Genomic DNA, 18456 nt, shown 5'->3' with positions numbered 1-18456 from the left:
CAGATTATTGAGTGCATGTAAACGCACTCATTGTGTCAGAAGTTTCATGATGAATGGACCAAAAGAAATGCTTCAAAATTGCATGAAATAAAATCTCTTTGCAGTAACTTAGATTGAAAGTAAATACGTTTTTCCCTGCTGTTGTGAAGGAGCCATTCAAGAAATACTTGTTTGGACAACGACAGTATGCTCTTAAAAGAGAACTGTTCTTATAAAACAATTCTCATTGGTAAGGTAACTGGATTTATTTCTGCATCCTCATTGATGTTCTTTTAAATTGTATCACTTTGTAGTGCTCAAGTGGTTTCGTTATAGGCAAGAACCGACAAAGTTGTTAACTAGCACCAGCAGAGTTCTGTTATTACCTTTCACATGCTCAAACGAAAATTATTTAATCGATTCTTGACAAGCCATTTTTAGTTTCTGTCAGTTTCTGTTAGTCTTAAAACATGATCCAGACTAACTGTTAGTCAAGTAGTTTAATTTAATATGCTTACAATAGCTTTGATTAGCTGTCATCTGGATGTCTTTCTTCTCATTTTCTTGTTTTCAACTGCAAAACCTTTAGAAATAAATATTCCAAGCATCTTGGAGCAATCAAATACATAGATATTATGCTTAATACTGCTCACCCAGACAATTACCAACCAAAATTGGTGTCCTTGAGCTCAGTTGAGGATGAACACTGGCAGAACAATGGGGCTGCTATGTAGGAGTGGTGTTTCGCGTCTGTGATACTATGGGTCTCTATTTCCACAAACCAGTGCATTTCATGGTATTTCATGGTAATCACAGTGTGTTCTAGTCAAACTCTCTTAAAGTGATAGTAATAGCTCATCAGCTACGTTATACCATGAGCATTTACAGTAATTGTATAACCAATATTATTTTACTACATTGTAAATGAAGAATTTGAAATGTTGTAAAGTACACTGTAAATGAAAAATGAAGTGTTTCCTAGTGAACAGTACTTTTGGCTGTACTAAGTCATGTTGCAAAAAGGTGGTATAAAAAGTTCAATAGTGAACATCTTACCTCATCTGACAGCATGTGATTGCCATTCATTGTTACTTACATATACAAATATTTTTTACTCGCATTTATTGTGGTTTTGTTCATGCATATTATAATGTTTTGTTACATTTCATTTATTTTGATAGTACTGTACTATTTTGTATTTCAAAAAACTGCCTTTATTTTATTTTAGCAGATTGTCATGAGTAATGTTGTGACGTCTCTCTTTATTTACTTACTGGCATGCATTTGTAGTTTATGTGTATATAATATGCCTTATCTGCAATTACTATACATCAGGAATGGAATCCATGTTTCCTTTACAAGTTTGGACACATTATAGAGTAAATAAAGAAAGTTACTTTATGTTCTGTGGATTGTGCAAGTAGAGCTAGTTTGTGTTTCAGGCAGTATTAATTTATTAACAAATTTTTAGTAAATCACATTTATTGGAGTACATGCTTCAATTTTAGAAATTGCTTTTTGAAGTTTTTTTTTCTTTATTCAGGTTTATTCTTATTTATTCTGCAGCTGTACTTGGATGTTTTGCATTATTTTTATTCAACCGGAGTACTTCTGTTTTTAAAGTGTGGTATTTCTATTTATTTATCTATAGCCATGTAAAGCATTCACATTGCATTTGCAGCATGTGCAGTGTTTTCTGTGTTTGAAACCTTCCTTATTCAGTTACGTGTGTACTGACGGATGTAATAGATGGCTGTGCTGTATTTTGATCATATTTTGGGAGGATGTGAAAGACCATGACACAAATAAATGTCTCAGGAACAAAATATTTCAAATGTTGATTTCTTTTATGTTAAAAAAGTTTCCAGCAGGTGTGTTGAGTCATAAAACAGAACCTACTTTATAGTAGAGAGTATATCTTTATTTATATATATTTTACTCCTTTTACCGAATTATGCCCACTTCAAGTAATATATATATATATATATATATATGTGTGTGTGTGTGTGTGTGTGTGTGTGTGTGTGTGTGTGTGTGTGTGTGTGTGTGTGTTTTAATGCTGCAACCACCAACTGACACCATGACTTGCAAGTCAAATGCAAGTTTGTATCTAAGCTCATTCAAGCTCATTCAAATTTATTGTGTGTTAAACCATTTGGAAAATTGGGCAGCTTTAGAAAAGAAAAGTCAAGGCAAATGCTATCATATTATCTGTTCCCACTGTCAGAAACAAAGAGTACTGTCCAGGTAAACTTTAGTCCCTCAAAGTACAAAGAATCTCAATGTACCCTCAAAGGTGCAACGGGGTTCTTAATGTCCAACTATGTACCTTAAACGAGTTTTAAAGATATGTTACTTTGACTTTCCCAGGGGTAAAGGACATACTGCAAGTCTTAAAAGGAAACAGCCATATACAAATGAAAATGGTTTGACAGACGGTGGTCCAATTTTACACACCATCTGTGAGGGAAGAGGGGAACCTGTTAGGCCATGTCACCAACATGGAACATTTCCTGATTTCTAAAACTGGATCACTGTCTGTCAAACCATTATCATTTTATATGGGTGTTTCTTTGTGAGACACCCTGTATTTTTATCTTTTTATAACTTACCTTTTTATGTAGAAAAAAAAACAAAACAGCCTGGAGTCAACTTTAAAAAATAAAACCACAACACATGACACATGATAAAAAGAAAGCAAGCACCATTTTCATGTATTTCTTTATATATAAAAAATCGATTGCATTACCATACATAATAGAATCAGTAATTGCACTATATTTGAGCCAAGAACAGTCATATCACTTTAACTCTATATAACAGCTTGTATAACTTATAAGGTGTAGATATAGTATAGATAGATAATGAACAAGCTTGAAGTACAGAGTTAAAAAGGAGAATACTTTGGCATATAGATTAACAGTCAGGTCAGAAGACATCTAAATATCACAATCTTGCTGAGATAGCATACTGTTTGGTAATGAAAGTTATGGGTCTACATACTTTCAAGAAGATAGTGACAAAGATGAAAAGGCTGGAGTGATCAGTCGTCTCTTCCTCATCGTTTACTGGATCTAACGAGAAAGACGATAATAATGCATAGTTATTTCAATATTCAGAGCACATCAATAACCTTAAAAAGGCATTGTTTTTAAGAGGTAGCAAGCTCAAGGCCTATTTAGACCCACAGGCTTAGCAGATGGTGTTTCATGGCTTAATTTTGGTCTCAGCTGGATTTCTTTTGGAAGACCTCATTAATGGTGAAGCATTAAAAATATCTGGGGAAAACAATTTCTTGGTGAGAGGTTCTTCAAAAGTACCATTAGGTACAATCAGCTAGATTCAAGATTCCTCAACAGGGACAGCACAGTTAAGGAACCTTACTTCTAACGTCGAAAATATGCAATACAATTGTGCGAGTCTTGTTCCAGTGACTATGCCTGAATAAAGTATTGTTTGAGATGGATCAGTTTTACCAGAGGATGTTTGGGAAAGTTCTTATGTAAGGAATTTGACTGGCCGATTCATACAGGATGACAAATCTAGAGAATTTTTCGAAATAATATCAGATAGTCTAGGTCACTGTTACATGACATTTAAGAAGCTCAATAACAATAACAACACAGACCATAACCTTATCCATTAGCAGCCTTTATTTTTTAGTGTTTCATGAGGTTGAACAGGGCTACTTTTACAGATTGAACTTTTTTTTTCTCAAAAAAAATGCACCTTACATTTACCCCAAGTAAAGCTAATCCAGCTCGGACAGGGATTTACATTACCTCTGACATTACAGGCAGATTCCCACGTGGATGGAGCCACATGGTCCTGTGGGCTTTGGCTCTTTGCCTCTGGACCAGTTTCCGTAGTAACCTCTTCACTTTCCTGTCCCTGGGGTCTGCACACTTCACCGCCTTCTTGGTGTACAATCTGCCGATTCACACAAGCCAGAACAGGAGAAAACAATCGAGTCAGGCGAAAGTAACCTTTGTCTCAGCTTACTTATATCAAACACAACGCATACTGATCCCTCAATTGCGTATGGTTCAAATCAGCACCAGAAATACTGGCCCTCTCTGGGAACAGTTTGGGTATTGTCCACCCAGCCTGAGTGCATTCTTGAGCTGCACTTGCCTCACAATTACGGGGCTCAGTAATAAAAACACGACCTGTGAGGATGGCAATGCCTGGGAGATTTAATATGGCATAGTTTTCATGTATGTGATTGCTCCAAGATGCTTGGAATACTTGCATGATGGCTCGTATGCTGCAATCTGGCCCCTCTGTCTGCACCTCAAACTTGAGAACATCTTTGGTCCGCACTTTCCCCTGCGAGTACTGCATACAGCACTGGACGTCTCTCTGCATCTGCACTCCCTTCCCTGCCAGAGAGAGACACACTCAGCAAAAACTCAAACACAATTGGCCTGTTTCCTAGACACAGATGCCAGAAAATAGTTCTTAGGAATGATGGCATAGAATAGGGTTCTTTAGTTCTGGTCCTAGGGGGCGGCACATTCCTGATTGCCAGGATTAATAGGTGTGTTTGAACGGGGAGATCACCCACCTGTGCTGGACAACGGCCCTCAGGGACCAGAATTAATCCCTACAATAGAAGAATCACTTTGGGTTCCATAACAAATGAATGTATGGACTGTGGAAGGATAAAGACTTTTTTTAAAGTATTAAGAATTGTGCACATAATGTAAAGCCTGTACACTAAACAAAGACAGAACTATACAAATGTACATCTGAGCCAAGAACTATTTAGGAACCATGTCCTAGAAACCAGCCCAAAGAGTACAGTATGGTAAGCTTTTAAAAGAACCTCAAGCACTGATTTGTCCACCACTACTATTGGCAACATATGCAGGCTACATTTTTCTGTCTGCCTAAAACAAGACCTTAAAGGGGAAAATGAGAGATCCTGATGATGTAATGAGGAGGCATAATAAATGACAAATGCATTATTCAGTAAAGGGAGTTTTTTTCTACATCCACGTGTGTTTTGTTATTGCTGGAGCGAAACACAACATGGCCGATGTGGACATGTGGATTATGACATGACCCATCCTGCAGATATTGTCCTCAATACCTTCCGATGTTACCTTCAGGGGAAGGTATCAGAAACAAGTGCATCTTAATCACCTAGATTCTCTTGAATAACCCAGCACAGCCCCTCTCTCTCTCATCAGCATGCATGGCATCAAAAAGCTCATCACAGCAAACGGATAACAGACTCTGCTCTCCTTCCATCATGCTGCCTCCCCTCGACATGACATCAATGCCAAACTCCAGACCAGCTCAGCGGAACAGTGCTGTTTCACCTTACCTTCCAGGGAGCCAAAGAGAACAACGGTGACGGAGAGCACAGAGATAGTCTGCAGCAACATGGTTTGAGCTTCAGACGGGCTTTAATCCACCGTGCTGTCTGCTGTACCTCCGTCTCTTTTATATTTCTCCAGCCTCCCTCACTCCCTCCCTCTGCCTGCTTGCCTCTCTCTCTCTCACATGCTAACACACCCACATTCTCCCTCATCCACCTCCTCCTCCCTGCTCATGCTTGTGTGTGATCCTTGTTTGCTGGTACCTCCTGTGTCCTCTCTCTTCTCACACAATTCACACTGAGATGATAAGAGGACTGACAGCAGAATAGCATGTGAAGGAAGAATGTCTCATTTTTGCCATTGGCTTTGCAGTTTGTTGGGTGCACCTACCTTGTACCTGCAATCACTGACCAATTTATTGTTAACACCTCCCACAGAGGTGCACTCAGTAGGTATACAGTTGCAGACTGTAGCTCATCTGTTGCTGCAGTTTATCACCTTCTACCCCATACATCAATGGAAAGGGACCACCACTTGACAACGCGCTGGCTAGATATTATGTGAGTGCTGGACCATTCTTCGCACTGCAGTGACTCTGACATGTTAGTGGCATGTTAATGTCTTGTGGTGAGGATGTATCCGACACAGTGGTGTTGCAGGAGTTTTTGAACACTGGGAAGACATACTGGTCAACTTCATTAAAAACAGGTACAGGCAGGTATGAATGCAGATGCTTCCACACAAGTGTACTCCATGATACAATCAAGCAATTAACATCCTGCCATGCTCTGTGGCATGTATAAAAATGCTGAGCAGGCCCCATTGACCTCAGTTTTGAGGTTGGGATGAAGGGTTGGGATGAGGGGTTGGGAGGGTTGGGTGCTGGAGCCTATCCCAGCGGTCATAAAATACATGGTAAGCACATGGCTCACCATGAATGATCACGGATCAACCTGATGGTCTCAGCGACAATTGACACTCTCCGTTGGACAGTCTGACGTCTAGGGCAGGAATAACGGTGGCCCAGGAGAAACAACTCAAAGGCAGAGTGGAGGACATGTGACGAGTCTTTCATGATAATATGGTTTTTCTGTTTATGCATTAAGCCTTTGACGCAGTGGAAGACCGATAATTTTGGAGCAAACAGATATCAGGCTTTGTAAATGTTTCTTATTTCTACACTCTCTACAGACATTGATGTGTGTGGCAATTTTTAGGAGTGAAAAGTCCACAACTATTTCTCTTGATCTTCAATAGAAAACAGACAACAAGACTTTATCTGCAAATATGCCCATTTTTGTGAGCTCCCTTGTCTCTCTACAAGGAAAATTAAATATCAACCTTTCAATTTTGATGATCTGGCTTCGTCCATCAACAACCACACAGTATGGCTGTTATGTACAGGCTGCGGTCAGGGTTGTGATGCTAAAAAAGTTGGAAGTGGTCTCTTCAGTGTCAAATGCTGAGCAAAGCTGCTCGATATTGTCCAAGGTTTACAAAACTGCCTGGAGTGAAATGTGCAAAGCAAACTAACCTTTGAATTAAAGTTGTCCAGGATCCTGTTGAACCCATTTGCTAACTTGTTTTGTGAATTTTCTGATACACCTTAAATGGTACCACAGTTAACATCTACTCTATGTATGTGCTGTACTTACGTGCTGGTGTCTATATAAACTGTAGCATTTAAGGTGGAAGAGAACATTTGATTGTGTAGCTGATGAAAAGGAGGACAACTTCAGCCTTGTTTGAAGATGAACACCAGCCATACTCGTTAACAGTTCAGTTCCTTAGAAACGGTATAAAAAGTGATTGACTGTTGTTGCTGGTGTACGTAAATTTTGGGGGCGTAACATTAATGAGTCAAGACTGCTATGCTAAAACAGGATTTTGGTCAGTTTCACTGCCTCTTTTGCGTATGCCAGATCGAGTTAAAGGAGGAGACAAAAGTGTTTGACTATTCCAATACAGTGTTCCATTCTATGGCACCTTCAAAGTGTGTGGGACATGTAACATACTGATAAAAATTCTTGAGACAGTCCACAGAACAATGATCGTCACCAAGAACTAACTTTGGAAAATCAGGAGATGGAAGGTCTGTGGACTGTGTTAACAATATGATCCAAGGCAACAGTTGCATTAGCTCTAGGATGTATATATACAAGTTAAAAAACAACTGGGGGAATTTCCTGGGGAGATAAACAGGCTGAAAAGACAGTTCCATGCATCATATGAACTAACCTGTTCTGCGAGACTCGTTAAACTGATGGTCTTCAAGAAATGTAATTGGAAAGAAGCACACTTTTGGTATGTTGCAACTGTTTCTCATGTGACTGAGAATGTCAATGCAGGATGTGTTAGCCAGAACAAATCTAGAACAGTGGTACAAAAACCACAAGCCCATACATAAAGACGTGGAAAAAAGTGATCAAATGACCATATTCACCTTAAGTGGGCGAGTGCATGTGCAGTGTACGCCAAGAGGACAGTACAGGCCTACGTGCTTGACATCTACAGTGAGGGGGTCCACTGGCTTTGTCATGCTGTGGGGGCATTTTGTCTGGATGGTTTGGTTTCACCTGTCTCCAGAGGTAAAATCAATACAAGGTTAGACTGACTGCTTATCTTTACCCTGTGATGAAACATTTCTATCCTGATGAGAGCAGTGTTTTTCAAGATGAATGTACAGTAGCATCTACTACAGGGTGAAGCTATTTTGGGGCATGTGGTGTCTTGACACCTTATTAAGACTTTGCTTTATGTTGGTCAGCTTCGGACCACAAGCTACTGCTGTCTGGAAGTTATCAAACCCTGAGGTGTTTGAAAACTGAGGTAAACTCATTCTAGAACACGTGTCAGTGCTGTACAGAGATTGGTCCACCACGTAAATAACATGGTGATCCCTTTACCTCAGTGGACGGGACTGAGGGTGGCTGACAACTGTTGTCCAGGAAAAGAACTAAAGCAGTGGTCCCTAATCCCAGATCTGAGGACCCTGCTTTGTAAATTTTTATGTACTTAAAAATCACCATAGCACATGAAGTTTCTCGATAACTGATTGAGTGGAATCAGGTGTGCAAGATGTGCATATTGTATCTCTAAACAAGGTAGGTTCCTGATAAAATGGCCTCCAAGTGCAGGTACAAGGTAGGTAGAGCTAATTAACTGGTAACTTGGTGTATAGTGTTAGTACTGTAAAGAATTGGAATGATGCTTTCTACGAGGTAGTGGTTCCCAACTCTAGGTTCTAGAGTATCCTTGCCTTGCACATTGTAGTGCTTGCCCTGCTCTATCAAACCCACTATTTGGTAATTACTATTTGGATCAGATGTGTTAGAGCTGGGAAAACACCAATTTGCCCAGGGCAGGGGTGCTCCTGGGTCAGGCGTTGGAATGACTGTTGAATAACAATCAACAGTTTAATAGCATCTAGTATGATCCCAAACCTCCTATAGTAAACAGAACTTAGGAGCACAACTGTTCAGCTGGGCCACAACTTGTACTGTAGGTACCAAGTAGATCACATTATGGATCAGTGAAAAAAGCCATGCAACACAGAAGCAAATGAAACTCATTTATGGAACCTTGATCCAAATGTGAGAACCTTGACAATGAAAATTGTGATTCCAACATAGTAGTTGCATATATAAAGCACAGAGAATGTTGTGATCATTTTAACTTGTACTACACAAGTAGAGTCAAAGACCCAGAACATGCTTTGAATTGGACGTAGTGTCAGTATGTAAATGATATGAATCAATATGACCTTTGTAGAGAAATTCAGATGGTAGTCAGTTGATTCATGCAAGTAAGTAAGGATGCTTGGGTGATTTGCCACATACCTGAGGTCAAAGGACTGAAAAAAAATGTGTGTGTGTATGCTACATGGGGCAGGTATTGGGCCCTCTGTGAGAATTCAGGCTGGAATCTTTCAGCTGCAAAAACATACCTTCCCCATGACTTCAATGTGTCCACGAGCCAAGCATATTTCCTGCATACCTTTTTGGTGATTAAGGGATCACTGAACAGCGTACAGACAAAAACATGCCAACCAATGTTGAAAGAAACCCGTACTAATTCCCTGGGATGAAGTTCTACATCTTCATGGGAGACTGTACTTATTAGCAAACTAATATGCTGAAAAACCTGTTAAGGGTAGGACTGAGGATTCGCACAAATAAACAGCATTTTTAAGCATCTATAATCTCAGGTAACGCATTTAATGCCAAGTTTAGAGCAGCATATCTTGGAGTGTGTTGATAGAATTTCAGATGTAAAATGTATTCATTTCGAGTAACTCCTCAAGGAAGCAACCAAAGCAAGGTTATAACAGTAGGATTTTCCTGTTGTCCCTGGTGGTCCTGGACACGATCTAGTATGGCCCTGCGCTAGATTTGAGCAAGCATGCCGTGGATTAAACAGGTCAAACCCAAAATATTTTTCAACATTCTGGCATAGAATTTATTCTCCTGGGCGGTTGGTATCTTGTCCAAGGTAGGACCACCAAGGCTTTCCACTCTGGAGAGGCTCTTTGTCACTGAGACCATGGTTTGTATTAATCTCAAGTAAGGCCCAAGTTATGCGGTTTTGATTATGGGCGTTCTCTTCAATTTTCTCTGACATGGAAGCTTACAGAAACAGCAAAACAATCTGGACATAAGGGCATGTTAAATACAGTCCTTAAGCTTTTGGCCTCAAGAATCGCACATATTCGGAAGGAAACAAAGAGGAAATGCCCAAGAAGCCCCAGGCACTGAGGTAGACAGTCAGTCTGTTTGCACAGACTATTCTTAAACCACTGTCTTACAAAAAAACACAAGATCACAAGATTGTCTCACTACGCTCTATCATTTATGATATCGCCTTCACCTTCACTGGAGAGCCTGACCAGAAAAACAACTCACCTATATAGAAATCAGAATTTATTTCAACGTGTTTAACAAGAGATTTACATATTCATAAGTAAAATGTGCACATCACACAAAAATCAGCACAAAGTTGTCTCAATATATTCAAAGCTGTACATGTTCATAATACAAATAAGATTGAAAATAATTCAAGACCATGTTTGTCTTGAATGTTGAGATCCCCAAACCCAGACTGTACAAAAGTAAATAAAATATCAGTCTTTTCTTGTTGAAAGAGTAGATCATACTTATGAGCCAGCAGCTGCCAATCAGTCCAACGTACCTGGAGAAAAAAAAAATAAAATCAAGGACAACACTTACAAAGGAATGATCTTATGATTCCTACCCAACTTGCAATAGACAGACAAATATAAAGGCTACAAGCCTAATAACTTTTCCAAATTGTCACTTCTTCAAATGTCTGGGCTCTTGGGTTATTGAGTTAATTTTAGGAACTGTGCACTTGTAAAAGTTAACATGAGCAACATGTCCTGTTTTAACTGTACTGCCAGCTCAGGCTGCAGGTGTAACACAGCAGGTGTAGCACCAAAGCAAGATTGTCATAATTTACATCTGTATTTCTGAACTGGTGACCTGTATTCTTCAAAAATTCTCTGAACAAAATTAATATATTAAATGGTGAATTCTTCTACTTTTTCTTGAAAGAGATAACATGTTTAGGACCTAGATTAATGATCGTCTTCTGCTATTTTTTTAACTGGCTTTCTTTTCAATATGTCTTCATGATGTGCAATAAAACGTGATTACTTTTCTTTTATATAAATGAACAAAGCATCATGACTTTTTACTGGAGGAATTCGTCAAATAAATTTGACAAAGGAGTTTTGGCAACCTATGATTCATTTATTTTTTAGTACTCCATATATACAGTGGTGTGAAAAAGTGTTTGCCCCCTTCCTCATTTCCTGTTTTTTTGCATGTTTGTCACACTTAAGTGTTTCGGAACATCAAACCAATTTAAACAATAGTCAAGGACAACACAAGTAAACACAAAATGCAATTTGTAAATGAAGGTGTTTATTATTAAAGGAGAAAAAAAATCCAAACCATCATGGCCCTGTGTGAAAAAGTGATTGCCCCCTAAACCTAATAACTGGTTGGGCCACCCTTAGCAGCAACAACTGCAACCAAGCGTTTGCAATAACTTGCAATGAGTCTTTTACAGCGTTCTGGAGGAATTTTGGCCCACTCATCTTTGCAGAATTGTTCTAATTCAGTTACATTAGAGGGTTTTCGAGCATGAACGGCCTTTTTAAGGTCATACCACAACATCTCAATAGGATTCAGGTCAGGACTTTGGCTAGGCCACTCCAAAGTCTTCATTTTGTTTTTCTTCAGCCATTCAGTGGTGGACTTGCTGGTGTGTTTAGGATCATTGTCCTGCTGCAGAACCCAAGTTCGTTTCAGCTTGAGTTCACAAACAGATGGTTGGACATTCTCCTTCAGGATCTTTTGGTAGACAGCAGAATTCATAGTTCCATTTATCACAGCAAGTCTTCCATGTCCTGACGCAGCAAAACAGCCCCAGACCATCACACTACCACCACCATATTTTACTGTTGGTATAATGTTCTTTTTCTGAAATGCAGTGTTCCTTTTACGCCAGATGTAATGGGACACACACCTTCCAAAGAGTTCCACTTTTGTCTCATCGGTCCAATGAATGTTTTCCCAAAAGTGTTGGGGATCATCAAGATGTGTTTTGGAAAAATTGAGACGAGCTTTAATGTTCTTTTTGCTCAGCAGTGGTTTTCTTCTTGGAACTCTGCCATGCAGGCCATTTTTGCCCAGTCTTTTTCTGATGGTGGAGCATGAACGCTGACCTTAACTGAGGCAAGTGAGGCCTGCAGTTCTTTGGACGTTGTTGTGGGGTCTTGTGTGACCTCTTGGATGAGTCGTCGCTGCGCTCTTGGGGTAATTTTGGGCGGCCGGCCACTCCTGGGAAGGTTCACCACTGTTCCATTTCTTCGCCATTTGTGGATAATGGCTCTCACTGTGGTTCGCTGGATTCCCAAAGCTTTGGAAATGGCTTTATAACCCTTTCCAGACTGATAGATCTCAATTACTTTCTTTCTCAATTGTTCCTGAATTTCTTTGGATCTCGGCATGATGTGTAGCTTTTAAGGATCTTTTGGTGGACTTTACTGTGTCAGGCAGCTCCTATTTAAGTGATGTCTTGATTGAGAACAAGTGTGGCAATAATCAGGCCTGGGTGTGGCTAGAGAAATTGAACTCAGGTGTTAAAAACCACAGTTATAGTATGTTTTAACGAGGGGGGCAATCACTTTTTCACACAGGGCCATGATGGTTTGGATTTTTTTTCTCCTTTAATAATAAACACCTTTATTTACAAATTGCATTTTGTGTTTACTTGTGTTGTCCTCGACTATTGTTTAATTTGGTTTGATGTTCCGAAACACTTAAGTGTGACAAACATACCAAAAAACAGGAAATGAGGAAGGGGGCAAACACTTTTTCACACCACTGTATGTATATATATATATATATATATATATATATATATATATATATATATATATATATATATATATATATATATATATATATATTTTATATTTTGGCAGGCCAGTCAGGAGTGGACATTACCAAGTAACTGTGTCAAAAACTTAAAACAGCTCCATCACTGTCAATTTAAGCTGAAACAGAGTGGTTACATGTGCTGTAGCTGAAAAATTGCAAACTGGCCTGGTTAGAGACGATGTGCAGCAGCACTTCACAACCTAGCAGTTAAATTTTACTTTTTAGTAGTCTATGTAAGCCTGCATTGTGTGATTATTATCTTACTCCCAGATGCATCCACATATGGAATGTTGGTTTATCAGAAAGTTAAAATGCATAACTGAACAAAGACAGGTTTATATCAATTTTACAGATCTACACTATATTTACAAAAGCATTCACTCATCCATCCAAATCACTGAATTCAGGCGTTTCAATCACTTCCATCGCCAAAGGTGTATAAAACCAAGCCCCTGGCCTGCAGACTGCTTCTACAAACATTAGTGAAAGAATGGGTCGCTCTCAGGAGCTCAGTTAATTCCAGCGTGACACCGTGATAGGATGCCACCTGTGCAACAAGTCCAGTCATGAAATTTCCTCGCTACTAAATATTCCACAGTTAACTGTCAGTGGTATTATAACTAAGTGGAAGTGACTGGGAACATCAGCATCTCATCCACGAAGTGGTAGGCCATGTAAAATGAAAGAGAGGGGTCAGCGGATGCTGAGGCGCATAGTACGCAGAGGTCACTAACTTTCGGCAGAGTCAATCACTACAGACCTCCAAACTTCATGTAACTTTCAGATTAGCTCAAGAACAGTGTAAAGAGCTTCATGGAATGGGTTTCCATGGCCGAGCAGCTGCATCCAAGCCTTACATCACCAAGCGCAATGCAAAGCGTGGAATGTAGTGGTGTAAAGCGCCGTCACTGGACTCTAGAGCAGTGGAGACGTGTTCTCTGGAGTGACTAATTCTCCGTCTGGCAATCCATTGGACGAGTCTGGGTTTGGTGGTTGCCAGGAGAACGGTACTCGTCTGACTGCATTGTGCCAAGTGTAAAGTTTGGTGGAGGGGGGATTATGGTGTGTGGTTGTTTTTCAGGAGTTGGGCTTGGCCCCTTAGTTTAAGTGAAAGGAACTCTTAATGCTTCAGCACCAAGAGATTTTGGACAATTTGGGAACGGCCCCTTCCTGTTCCAACATGACTGCGGACCATTGCACAAAGCAAGGCCCCTAAAGTCAAGGATGAGCGAGTCTGGTGTGGAAGAACTTGAGAGGCCTGCACAGAGTCCTGACCTCAACTGGAAAGAACACCTTTGGGATGCCTCATCGATGCTGTTTGTACTTTATGTTCAGTGACAAAGTGCGTGCAACAGGCTAATTAAAGTTTGACTGTCATGTTCATTTGTGTCCATGAAGTATGAAACAAATATTTAAAGTTTTGCTTTCATACCACCTTTTTTAAAAATGTGGTGGCCACTGTGACAGCAGACTTTCAGTGGATTTTACAAACAAACAATCTTTTTGTTTATATGTTTGCAATGGCTATGTGTTGATCTCTAGTTTTATACTTGTTGCAAGGTTTACTGTGCAAGAACTTAGTAAATATACATATTGTTCTTTATAAAAAGTATTTGTTACAGAATTAGAAATCAAAATTGTAATCTCAACTGTGCGATTCTCACTTCACTGAGAATCAAAGCCATATTTGTCAGTGACACATTCAAATTTTCCATTTGGCTAGAAATACTCCAAGCTAGCAAAATTAAACTTGGTCACTGAGTTCCATTCATTTTTAGAGTAAAGCAAAAGTCACAAAGATAGATATAGCTAACGAGCCATCGCTGATTCCAAAGGCAGGAAAAGATAAATATAACAGTAATGAACACGTATTTTCCGACACAGTGAAATGAAAATAAAATTTGTTAAAAGCCTGTTTAACTTTAAACATCCATTTTATTTTGCTAGTCACTGGGACAGACAGATTAGTATAATTACTCAGGATGATTAGTTTACTTACCCTCAAGAAATGCAAACTCGTCTATTGCCTCAATTGCATTGTCTGTGAGAAGAAGATACACAAATAACTTTTGTGGTGATCAAATCCAGGAAACATAAAATGGTGCTGAACTTGAATGAAACTCACCTAGATCTTTCCTCTGCAATGTTTTCCTTTTTCCTTGCTGTGCATAAACTAGTGCATCCTTAGCTATCATTTCCACAAACAGCTCCTTTAAAGACAAAGACAAGTTAATATTCTCTTGAGTGAGGAAAAAGGCTCATGCAGATCATGACTAATGACTTTTCTGACCTCATAATGACCATTTACACATTGCATTAACATGCTTTTTTTTGTGATCGTGTCACATGCAGATTTCACTTGACTGAATGAAAAGCACAGCACAGACACATTCTGAGCCATCCCCAAACCAAGTATCTCCTTGCAATGTGGGCCAATGAAAGTGTTCAGGCCAGGCTTGTTCATTCATGGCATAACAGGGAAAAAGTAAATGGAAGTAAATCTGAAATGACGTGTATGCTGATGTGCTTTAAAGTAAAATCAGATTTCATCTGGTCACACTGGGGACGCATTTTAGTGAAAGGTATAAACGTAATCCAGCCAAAGAATAATCATATACTATCTGGATACCTTGAAGGTGAACACCGATTTTTTCATTCAATTCATTTGTCAAGACATAAACAAATTCACAGTGGTCTGCATTCAGCTGGTTCACTGTAGAGAAACAAATCCGATTTCTTTACAGTAGTGGTGATGGGAACCAGGGGTCACAATATCTACAAAGCAAATATAGCCATTTACTAACCAAACTGATCAGTCAACCTACACTTCTTCTGAGTTCTCATGTGTAATGCTGATAACAGTAAAATCGCAATAAGTCTAGGATAAAAAAATTGCCATACCACATCCTGTTCGTCCATGAATGGTTTTAAGATAAAGTCCACTGCAGGCCAAAACTATTGCAACACAATGTATCAGGCACCATATTTGTACCCATTTGGCATACTAACTTTCTGTGATGTAGTTTTTAGAGGTATTAACCATAAAACATTCTCAGGGACTTCTGGTCCCTATCACCACCTCTGTGAACGATTTTGACTCAGTAAGTTTCCTTAGAACAAAGCATTTCACATCATTTTATATCTCAATAACTGAATTATTCAGAAATTTTGAGAAAAAAAAAAATAGTGCCATTCAACTTTAATGTGAGGTGGAAACAAGCCCATAGTAAGTGTACCTACCTGATTGGGTCACAAATTTGGGTTCCTTGGACTATCTAGAGAGAGCTGCAGTTACAGCTAAAGCAGTTTAACTAACTTTGCCAGTAGCAATAGCTAATTTTATTGTCTCTGTGTTAAATATCCTATAATAATCATGATTATTATTACAAAGACCTATGAATTAACTCATCACAACTGTAAAAACATTTCTCCTCCACAGTTCTGGGCAGACTTAAAGGGGAATGCCACCAATTTTTCAAAATATCTGCACAATTCAAACACTGAGATGTAAACTAAGTCATTCAGAGTTGTTCGATGTAAAACACTCTGTTCTAAAGAAACTTACAGTCAGAACTGTTCCAAGTGGTGGTGATAGGAACCAGATGTCTGAAGTGTTTAATGCCTGGAGAAGCTCCCTCACAAAAAGTTATTAGATGAAGTGATTATTAATACACTGCCTGATTACTGCCTAATACACATTTTCAAATAGTCCTGAGAGATGTTTTTGGCCTAATATTTATATGACTTTAATCCATTCATAGTGGAGAGGTACATACAGGGTGTTGTAAGGCAAACTAGTCCCAAAAAAAATATTTTTCCAGATGTATCTCAATTATACCAGCATCAAAATTACATATAAAAACTACAAAAAGCACATGTCGCATCACTGGTGGTTTTGGATAATAAGTAAAATAGCTATTTGTGTTGTCTCCACTACTGTAAAGAAATCAGATTCTACAACGAGCCATTCCACATCACACCATATGTGGGATACCATAAGAGCCACTTACAAACCATTTAAAAAGTTTTAGTCTATTAAATCTATACGAGCAAAATGTAAAAGGAGCTTAAGCTTGATGATCATCAGCTGTGATGCTTCCTGTGCAGTACAGATGCATTTTGTACTGCTATGCAACACTAACGTTACATGTCCAGTGTGTGGTGGCCTTAAGGGTCTGTATGTGGGCCCACACTTCAATATCTCACTTTCATAACCACATACACTTATGAGATTAGTTGTATGAATAATAAGGCTTAAACCAGTCGTTGGGTGTTACAAACTACTGAGAGGGTTTGAAAAACAGGAGTTCACTGTAATTTCCTGAAACTCCTTAACGTCCTGTTTCTAGAAACTATGTCAATATTTTAGCATTACTGAAGACTGAAAATTCGAATGAAATTGTGTTGCTGCACAGAAGTGGCATATATTTGTTACTGACCTCTCGGAAAAACAGGGTTGTGGAATTTATCCAGCTGCTGAGCTGTCAGTAACCTGGCGCTGCTCCGCTAACGCTGCTAACGCTAGCGTTTCCTCTCTGACACAGCCTTAGCCACGTTAGCTAACGTTAGCTGGTGAAAAGTAGCCCTGAACGAAGCCGGGTCACTCACCGTCGCTTTGGCTATGATGAACACAGACTCCTGGCTCGCCAGGCTTACGTCCGGATCAGCTTTCATCAGAGCTTTAATGCGGGACAGGGGCAGCTTGGCAAGCCGGCTGTGTGGCCCCGTGGGGCTGCTGTTCTGAGCTCCGTCCTCCTCTCCTCCGTCGCCCCGCGGCTCCTCTTCAGCTCCGCTGCGGTCCAGTTCACTCTCCGCTGCGGGGGCACTCACTGCTACAGCCGCTGCCATTGTCGCACCGGTGCCGAATATTCGATGGAGGGAATCGCAATATTGAACATACGACTGAAAAAGTGAAAACACAGAAGAGCGCTGAAGGGACCACGCGGTGCTTTTCTCCCGCCAAATCAGACTGTAAACACTGGGTGGGGGCGGGACTGAGGAACATACGTCACCATGTGACGTAAAGTTTATAAGCGTCCTCAGAACCTTCACAAAAAAACCTTCACAAAGCTACTAATTGAAAGTTGTGTTTAACGTCAAACGTTTGCTACAGTCAAATGCATACTGGTTTCCACATAACGCAAAAATACCGATATTAGTTTAACTTAAAAAAATATATTGTGAGAAAAATATAACAGTTTACCTGCTCTTGAGTGAGCCATGCAAATAATACACGACAGTGATTGAGTAAATGACGTCATTTAAGCCGTCAGGGGAACAAATTTCAAAAGTTCAAAAAAAGAGTTTAAAGAGTTTAACCTTTATTCCCAGTATTTCTCAGTGTTATTTGGCAAAAAAAATGGCTTCTGAGGTGGAAAATCTGAATCTGGTCAGACTAATGTGTAATAGGAACTAAGGCCAAAAAATTATTTCTTGACATGAAAATAGAAAGAAAAAAAATCAAATGAACAGTTACAGTCAAGTATAGTTTCCACCATAGAACTCATTAGTAAATGTTTAGTAACTGTTCAGAGGGGAACCCTCAGTGTTCAGAGAAGGCCTGACGAATTCTGGAACAAATTCTTGAAACACAGAAAATGACACAATCAGAATGATTTTTTTCTGCAGTATCTAGGTAGATACGTGTGATTTGTTAGTGTAGTGGGTAACACCTTTGCCTTCTA

General features: G+C 39.5%; 2 protein-coding genes across 2 annotated transcripts; both read right to left on the bottom strand.

Annotated features, from left to right (window-relative positions):
- Positions 1–2683: 2683 nt before the first annotated feature.
- ccl44 (chemokine (C-C motif) ligand 44) lies at positions 2684–5474 on the bottom strand. The gene is made up of 4 exons (XM_017714254.2): positions 5312–5474; positions 4232–4361; positions 3762–3909; positions 2684–3053 (listed from the first exon to the last, which is right to left on the bottom strand). Exons 1-4 carry the CDS (start codon positions 5370–5372, stop codon positions 3045–3047), a joined length of 348 nt encoding a protein of 115 aa, XP_017569743.1. The 5' UTR covers positions 5373–5474; the 3' UTR covers positions 2684–3044.
- Positions 5475–10210: 4736 nt separating this feature from the next.
- On the bottom strand, positions 10211–17769 carry pole4 (polymerase (DNA-directed), epsilon 4, accessory subunit). The gene is made up of 4 exons (XM_017714253.2): positions 17381–17769; positions 14898–14982; positions 14772–14813; positions 10211–10493 (listed from the first exon to the last, which is right to left on the bottom strand). The coding sequence occupies exons 1-4, from the start codon at positions 17618–17620 to the stop codon at positions 10480–10482; spliced, it is 381 nt and encodes a 126-aa protein (XP_017569742.1). The 5' UTR covers positions 17621–17769; the 3' UTR covers positions 10211–10479.
- Positions 17770–18456: the final 687 nt, after the last annotated feature.

Source organism: Pygocentrus nattereri, chromosome 15 (assembly GCF_015220715.1).
Source record: "Pygocentrus nattereri isolate fPygNat1 chromosome 15, fPygNat1.pri, whole genome shotgun sequence".
NCBI classification, from domain to species: domain Eukaryota; kingdom Metazoa; phylum Chordata; class Actinopteri; order Characiformes; family Serrasalmidae; genus Pygocentrus; species Pygocentrus nattereri.
The sequence above is the reverse complement of the archived record's forward strand: the minus strand, read 5'-3'. Positions and strand labels throughout refer to the sequence as shown.

Bases quoted from the DNA above. Each gene is read 5' to 3' on its own strand.
- ccl44 (XM_017714254.2), bottom strand. From the start codon at position 5,372: ATGTTGCTGCAGACTATCTCTGTGCTCTCCGTCACCGTTGTTCTCTTT. The intron at 4,362-5,311 runs GTAAGGTGAAAC...TCTCTCTGGCAG, and splicing joins TCTCTTTGGCTCCCTGGAAG to GGAAGGGAGTGCAGATGCAG. The intron at 3,910-4,231 runs GCAAGTATTCCA...GTGAATCGGCAG, and splicing joins TGCAGCATACGAGCCATCAT to ATTGTACACCAAGAAGGCGG.
- pole4 (XM_017714253.2), bottom strand. From the start codon at position 17,620: ATGGCAGCGGCTGTAGCAGTGAGTGCCCCCGCAGCGGAGAGTGAACTG. The intron at 14,983-17,380 runs GTGAGTGACCCG...TTGTCTTTAAAG, and splicing joins TCATCATAGCCAAAGCGACG to GAGCTGTTTGTGGAAATGAT. The intron at 14,814-14,897 runs GTGAGTTTCATT...TTCTTCTCACAG, and splicing joins ATTGCAGAGGAAAGATCTAG to ACAATGCAATTGAGGCAATA.